General features: G+C 56.7%; 1 protein-coding gene across 4 annotated transcripts in view; it reads right to left on the reverse strand.

The window, feature by feature from the left end:
• Positions 1 to 5759: 5759 nt before the first annotated feature.
• Positions 5760 to 8100, reverse strand: part of IRGC (immunity related GTPase cinema) — a 4114-nt gene continuing 1773 nt past the window's right edge. Inside the window, exon 2 of one of the 4 annotated variants that reach the window (XM_008069018.1) lies at positions 5760 to 7279. In XM_008069018.1, the coding sequence (XP_008067209.1) occupies positions 5817 to 7214 (1398 nt within the window). In that variant the 5' untranslated portion in view covers positions 7215 to 7279 and the 3' untranslated portion in view covers positions 5760 to 5816. Of the gene's footprint in view, positions 7386 to 8100 lie in introns of all 4 variants that reach the window. The other 3 variants (XM_008069021.1, XM_008069020.1, XM_008069019.1) reach the window with 3 other exon arrangements.

The following is an 8100-nucleotide window of genomic DNA, read 5'->3' on the forward strand; positions in this document are numbered from 1 at the left end:
TCAGGCAATCCACTCACCTCAGCCTCCCAAAGGCACGGGATTACAGGCTGAGCCAACGAGTCCGGCAAAATTCTTTTTTTTTAAATGACAAAGTCTCAGTCTAACTCCCAGGTTGAAGTGCAGTGGCACAATCATGGCTCACTGCATCCTTCAACTCCTGGGCTCAAGCGACTCTCCCACCTCAGCCTCCCAAGTATCTGGGACTGCAGGCACACAATACTGGTTTTTTTTTTTTTTGGTAGAGACAGAGTCTTGCTAAGTAGTCAAGGCTGGTCTTCTGACCTCAAGCAATCCTTCTGCCTGAGTCTCCCAAAGCCCTGGGATTACAGGTGTGAGCCACTGTGCCTGGACCTAGAATTCAAATTCTTTTTTTTTTTTTTGAGTTGGAGTCTCACTCTATCGCCCAGGCTGGAGTGCAGTTGCACGCTCAAGCCCACCGCAGCCTCAACTGCTGGGTTCAGGCAATCCTTCTGCCTCATCCTTCCAAGAAGCCGGGACTACAGGCATGCGTCACCACGCCCAGCTAATTTTTTGATTGATTGTAAAGATGAGGTCTCACCAAGTTGTCCAGGCTGATCTCAAACACCTGAGCCCAGGCAATCCACTCCTCGGCCTCCCAAAGTGCTGGGATGATAGACGTGAGCCATCACACCTGGCGAATTCAAATTCTTAAATCACTTTTTTGGGTATTTACCATGCACCAGGCTCTGTGATCAATAATATGAGGCAGTGATTAAGAGCTGGAACCTTCATCATTGCTGATAACAACATTTACTCTGGATCAGCCACTGTTCTAATTACAGACCTGATTTCATTAATCCCACTTTACAGAGCAGGAAACTGAGGCTTAGGAAGGTAAATATTCCTTGCTAAATGTCTTTCAGTCTGCCCTAGAGCCCGGACCTGGGCCAGCTCTCTTGGGTCCTGTGGCCACACACAACCCCCTGATCATGGCACAATGGAGTGCCCACTGCATGCCAAGAACTCTTTAGAGGCTGCAGATCCAGACCTGGAAAAAAAAGAGGCCCAGTGGGTCTGGGACATTTGCAGAAATGTTACCCATCTCACTGCCTGGCTTCCAAGTACCTGTGTCTTCTCAGGAACTGTGGTGCACACAGGTAAGCTGTCCTGCCTCTGGGCCCTGGTGTCCTCGCTGAAATGATAGACAGGGACAGCCAGCGCAGACATCCTGGGGTTGCAGGACCGTGTCTACCCCAGACGTGCCAGGCAACACTGAGCAGGTCACATCCCTGCTGCAGCCTTTATTTCCCCTTTCTGTTTTTTTTTTTTTGAGTTGGAGTCTCACTCCGTCGCCCAGACTGGAGTGCAGTGGCCGCTGCCGGCAACTGCAGCCTCAACCTGCTGGGCTCCGGCGATCCTTCCGCCTCAGCCTTCCAAGTAGCTGGAATTACAGGTATGCGCTACCACGCCCAGCTGATTTTTTAATTTATTGTAGAGATGAGGTCTCACTGCCCAGGCGGGTCTCGAACCTGCGGTCTCAGGCAATCCACTCACCACAGCCCCCCAAAGGCACGGGATTACAGGCTGAGCCACTGAGCCCTATTTCCCCTTTCTGTAAGGGCTGGGACAGGGTGGAGATGCCAATTTCTTCACCTGGGAAATGGAGAGTTGACCCCTCAGAGCCCTCTCAGCTCTGCTGCGTTAGTGAGACTCGGGTTCTTACTGTTGGCGATGTTTAGGAAGGGCCTGGAACATCAGGCTGAGCAGATTGATCTATGTGAGCAGCCACAGAAGGTTTTGGTTTTTAAGAAATGAGATCTCAGCTGGGCTTGGTGGCTCAGCCTGTAATCCCGCGCCTTTGGGAGGCTGAGTTGAGTGGCTTGCCTGAGCCCGCGGGTTTGAGACCCGCCTGGGCAGGCGAGACCTCATCTCTACAATAAATAATTAAAAAAAAAATAGCCGGGCATGGTAGCGTGCGTCTGTAGTTCCAGCTACTTGGAAGGCTGAGGTGGAAGGATCGCCGGAGCCTAGGAGGTTGAGGCTGCAGTGGCTGTGAGCATGTCACTGCACTCCAGCCTAGGCGACAGAATGAGCCTCCAATTCAAAAAAAAAGAAAAAGAAATGGGATCTCAGTCCGTCACCCAGTCTGGAGTGCAGTGGCATAATCACAGTTCACTGCAGCCTGGACTTCCTGGGCTCAAGCAATCCTCCCACCTCAGCCTCCTGAATAGCTGAGATTATAGGCATGCACCACCACGCCAGGCTAATTTTCGATTTTTTTGTAGCGACAAGGTCTTGCTATGTTGCCCAGGCTGGTCTGGAACTCCTGGTCTCATGTGATCCTCCCACCTTGGCCTCCCAAAGTGCTGGGATTACATGTATGAGCCCGGCTGCCACAGAAGATTTGAGCAGGGAAGAGAGAGGTCTCCTGTGGATATTAGAGCCTCTGTAGCCTCATTGGGAATGCGATTGGAGCCTGGGAAACAAAGCAGGAGGCTGGGACAGGAACTGGGGTGAGGAAAGAGGGCGAGGCCTGAGCTGAACAGACTGAGGTTGTCAGGCTAGGGGTAGGGAAGGGACAGGTTGTGGGGGCCAGGTGGCTGAAGGGGAGAGAGGGACAAAAGTAACCCACTGTGTCCCTTTTAACTTCAGGACCAGCAGTGAGAGCATGATTCATTCCTGACCTTTTCATTCCAACTCCAGCAGAGCCAGGGAGTCCTGTGTTTAGAATGAGTCTGAGGGCTGGGCTCAGTGGCTCACGCCTTTAATCTCAGCACTTTGGGAGGCAGAGGTGAGAGGATTTCCTGAGCTCAGGGGTCCGAGACCAGCTTGAGCAACAAGGTGAGACCTAGTCTACAATAAATCAAAAAATCAGCCAGGTTTGGTGGCATGCGCCTCCAGCAAAGGGTATCCATCCATCCTCCAGCAAAGGGTATCCATCCATCCTCCAGGCCAAAATGGGCCCTCTCAGTTGGGAGCTGTTTCCTAGAATCAGGGGGGACTGGAGATCCCCAGATGAGGCTGGGGCCATCAACCAGTTTCTGGAAAAGTCCACAAGGAGTAGATGTGAGCACAGAGGGGTGAGGCTCACTCCCTTTGACACTACTGTCCCCCTCTGCTCCCTGCCCTGGTCACAGTTTCTCGAGACTTCTCATGGCTTTCATGAACCTTGGGAGGTTTCTTCAAGAAGTAACTACCCAGGCTGGGTCCTAAAGCCCGGTTTTCCTCCTCAGCCCCACATGGTGTGGGGGCAAAGCCTGGAGAAGGACTCTCCTCCCCAGCTACTTCTTCCCCTAAGATGGCAGGGGCTGCTGCCTTCCCCTCAAACCCAGCCTGGCACCCAAGGGACCCTCCAGAGGGAGGCCCAGGTCATATTACTGCCCCCAGGCTTCTGGAGCTGAAAGATGAGCTCTCCACCTGCCCAGGACTCTGAATCACCTTCCACCTCTGGCCAGCTGTTCCAATCCCATCATCTTCCCCTGCCCTCTGAGTTCACACAGATCTGAGCTCTCATCTTGCATTGCCAAGTTTACACTCCCCAGGATCCCAAGCTCAGGAGGAGGAGTTCCACCACTTTTTTTTTTTTGAGTTGGAGTCTCACTCTGTCACCCAGACTGGAGTGCTGTGGCCACTCCCAGCCACTGCAGCCTCGACCTGCTGGGCTCCGGCAATCCTTCCGCCTCAGCCTTCCAAGTAGCCGGTATTACAGGCATGTGCTACCAAGCCCGGCTGATTTTTTGATTTGTTGTAGAGATGAGGTCTCTGTGCCCAGGCGGGTCTCAAACCTGTGGGCTCAGGCAATCCACTCACCTCAGCCTCCCAAAGGCGCGGGATGACAGGCTGAGCCACCAAGCCCGGCTTCCACCCACTCTTAAAGCTTTCTGGGTCCTTGGCCCTGGCAGTCACATTGGGCAGGGACTCATCTTCCTTCCTTGCTGCCCCTAAGCCCCTGGGATGCTCCTGTCCTCCCAGTCCTCTTGCCTTGTGATGGTCTCTTTATTCATTCACCACGCAAGGTGGTCGCCCCAGCTCCCAGCACCAGCCCTGCCCCATTCTGGCTTCTATCCCTCTGCCCATACTATGAACTCCAACCTGGTAACGCCCTTCCTCCCTGCCCCTACATCCAATCCAGTCCTTCTCTGACTCTTACCTGAGCCCACAGAAGCTCTTGGGTCACCCTTGTCCACAGGAATGAGTGCTGACTTGGAGCACAGATTTGGGGGTCCTGTGCTTCTGGGGGTCCAGGATGTCTTTACCATGTTCTTCCGCACACCCTTGAGCACAGAAAAGCCCACGTGAACCCAAAGTAGTCCTGACAAAGCCAGTGAGGAGGCCTCCTGGAAGAGGGGGCGTCCAAACACCTAAATCTGGCAACTATTTTATTTTCTAAGCACGAGTGACCATTGACTCAGCAGGCAAGAGTTTAGGCTTGAACAGGTACGAGGATGTCAGGTTCATTTTGCACCAAGCACAGAGCGGGGTGCCCAGTGAGTGCTTAGGAGTCTGTTCTTGCGGGGACGTTTGGTCTGGACACGGATATCCTCACTCACCCGTCGTGTTGCATACAGCCTCTGTTGCTCGCCGCCATGTGCAGCCTTTGGAAACCACGCAGTCGCCCTCACTCCAAGACTCTCAATAGGGTCCCAGTGGTCACACGCACACTCAACACACACCCCTGTGGAGACTCAGCACACACCTCACGATCTTAGGCCCATGGCATCCAAGTCACCGAGACTTATCAAGACTCCTCCCAATACAGACACGCCAGAGGTCTCACCGCTGTGCACCTTCCACTCCGAGACACACCAGCCATCTTTCCAAACTGAGTCTCCTTCTAGGCCACGGAGTTGTATCCTCTGCCTCCTCTCCCATTCGACACTCATGGAAACCACCTGCTTTCTCTCTCACCATGCCACTCTCTCCTGTCTCCCTGAAACTCTACACGGAGGTGAGTCCTGTGGCCATCTGGTCTCCCCATTCTCCCTGCCGCCCTTAGCCACCACCACTCCCCAGCAGGAGGAGGGCCGCGATGCCTGCTTCCCCCCACTCATGGAGCCAGTTGATAGGCACCTTGGGGTCCATCCCAGGCCCTGACGAGCTGCCTCTCCAGAGGTGGCCTTTGGGACACTGGGTTCTCAGAAAGGAACGTGAGATTGAAACCAAAGTACCAGCCGGGCTCGGTGGCTCAGCCTGTAATCCCGCGCCTTTGGGAGGCTGAGGTGAGTGGCTTGCCTGAGCCCGCGGGTTCGAGACCCGCCTGGGCAGGCGAGACCTCATCTCTACAATAAAATTTTTTTTTAAATTAGCCGGGCGTGATAGCTCGCGCCTGTAGTTCCAGTTACTCGGAAGGCTGAGGCGGAAGGATCGCCGGAGCCCAGTAGGTCGAGGCTGCGGTGGCCGGGAGCGGCCACTGCACTACAGTCTGGGTGACAGGGTGAGACTCCAATTCAAAAAAAAAAAAAAGAAACCAAAGTACCTTTGCAGGACCCACTCAGCCACCTGTCTGGGTTGATGGGTGGCTCCTGCCGTGGCCACGCTGTGCTGTGCCACACAAATTCCTTCTGGCCACTTGGGGACCAGGAAAAGAGACCATGCCTCCTCCGTCCCTAAGGTCACCCCATCCCTGGTCAGTACACGCCTCTTGGACCTGGGCCCACCTGCCTCCTCGCCCCTCACTCCCCGGTGCTCCTCCCCCTGCCCTGCCCAGACAGCAAGAGCTCCTCACTCCCTCCAGCTCCCCCCCACACACCTGCCACCCCAAACCAGGTAGCTCTCACGGGTCACATTATTGGTCTTTTTACTTTGTTTTGTTAAGACTTGGTCTGTGGGTGAGACATGGGGGTGGGGCTGCACGTTTATTTCTCTTCTAAGTCGGGTGTCTGCTTCTTCCAGCTGTCGAGAATGTACTTGAGAAGGAGGCCAAGCTTCCTGCGGGTCGAGAGCGGGGCTTCCTCACAGCCTCCCTCCCCAGTCCCCCGCTTTTCCATGCTATTGTCACCAGCTGCCTCCAAGCTGAGGTCCGACTGGGGCTCGTCCTCCTCCAGGGCCTTGATGCGGACGCGCTGAGCATCCTCCGCCAGGTCATTGAGGCAGCCCTGGAGCATGGTATAGATGGCGCCAAAGCTGATGCCACTGGCCACCAGCGTCCCAAACACAGGGATGCCCCTCTCGAAAGCCCGGGCCACCCGCATGGCACCGTCTGAAGACTGCGAGTACAGCCGCAGCACGGTCTCCGGCGAGGCCTCGTTGGCCAGCGGGGAGCGGATGACGGAGCGCAGGTCCCCCGCCTGTTTGCCCACCTGCTCGGCCAGCTTGGCCAGCGAGTCGCTGTCCAGGCCAAAGCTGCGGTGGTAGCCACGCAGCGAGCGGATGAGCAGGGCGTCATCGTAGGCGGCCGCCAGCCCGGGCACAGGCAGGGCCTGAATGATGCTGGACACCAGGGCCGTCTTGAGTACCTGCTCTTGAAGCATGTCCTTCTTCTTCTGCAGGGCCTCCAGCGAGATGTCGGGCAGCGACAGGAGGCTGGCATGGCGCCGGTGGGCGGGCAGGTCGTGCTCCCAGGTGGCCATGAGCATGGGAAAGTCATAGTGGGTGGGAGAGAGGTTGGACACGAGGAAGATGCGGGGGTCGGTCACGCCGGCCATCCGCAGCCGCTCAGCACAGTGGTCTCGGATCTCCTGCAGGACTCTGGCCTCGTTGAAGCCGGCGGGCCGCTGGGTACGCGTGGCCTCCAGGTCTTCGTCCACCTTGGTGCGCACGAAATAGAACTTCTTGCCCTGGCGCAGGATCTCGGTGGCCAGGCGGGTCTCGATGGCCCCGCAGCGGCGGGGAGACACCAGCAGGAAGAAGTCGTAGTGCATGAAGTCCACCTGCTTCAAGTACTTGTCGGCCGGGCAGCCTGGAGAGCCTGCTCCTGGCAGGTCCCACAGGGTCACGTCGGGGAACTGAGGGTGCGGGTAGGGTGAGGGTTGCATCGTGGTCTCCGTGACGCCCGTGAGAGCCGCGCCAGGGTCTTCGGCCCCCAGGCCACGCAGGGCGTTAATGAGAGATGATTTGCCCGCGCCCGACTCGCCCGTGACCCCCACCTCCAGGCGGGTGCTGTCCGAGGAGGCCAGCAGCTCCCGGAGCCGGGAGGCGGCCTGGGGGATGTCGCCCGACTCGAAGGCCGTGCGCAGGGCCTCCAGCTCTTCCTTAGCCATGAGGATGGTGGTCTCCTCCTCCCTGGGCACCACCGGCAATTTTGAAGTAGCCATGGTGGCCAGTGGTTCAGAGGGTGGTGGGGGACAGGGAGAGTCACTGGACACGTGATCCTTGGTGCCTGCGGAGGAGAAGGGAGCTGTTCACACCTCCTGGGTCTAGGCGTGGGGCAGGGAGAGAGATCCCAAGGATGTGAAGGAAGTCCCTCTGGAACCCCACAGTGCTACCTCCCTCAAGAACCAGGGGTACATTTGTGGCACCTGTTAGAGGGCCCAGGTGCACATCCCATCTCTGCCACTAATTTGCTGTGTGACCTGGGACAAAGTGAAGTGTCTCTCTGTGCCTGTTTGCTTCTCTGGGCAATGGACCTGATGACCAAGCTGCCTCCTCAGGTGCTGTCAGGAGTCTGCGGGGTAACCTAGGCACGGGCCAGTTTTCTGGGGGTGCTGAGCCCTGGAGGGCCCTGAGCCTTGAAGGACCCAGTGCTTGGTTGAACGCTCTGCTGACGCTGCCTGGAATTTGTTATACTGTTTGAACCAGGGACTGCGCATTTTTACTTCGTACTGGGCCCCGCAAATGAAGTCGCCGGGGCTGCATCAGAAAGGGTTAAGCACGCTGCCAGGCCTGTAGCACAAGCCCAATCAGAGACAGTGGCTGAGGGCTTGGTGCAGTGGCTCATGCCTGTAATCCCAGCACTTTGGGAGGCCAAGGCGAGTGGATTCCCTGAGCCCGCAGGTTCGAGACGGGCAAATTGGCAAGACCTCGTCTCTACAGTAAATTTAAAAAAAAACAAAAACTAGTTGGGCGTGGTAGCACGTGCCTGTGGTTCCCACTGCTTGGAAGGCTGAGGTGGAAGGATCACTGGAGCCTAGCAGGTCGATGCTGGGGTGGCCGTGAACGTGCCACTGCACTCTCCGCTCCCGGCCACCGCAGCCTCGACCC

This window comes from Carlito syrichta, unplaced genomic scaffold (genome assembly GCF_000164805.1).
Source record: "Carlito syrichta isolate Samal-C Ts95f unplaced genomic scaffold, Tarsius_syrichta-2.0.1 Scaffold311765, whole genome shotgun sequence".
NCBI classification, from domain to species: domain Eukaryota; kingdom Metazoa; phylum Chordata; class Mammalia; order Primates; family Tarsiidae; genus Carlito; species Carlito syrichta.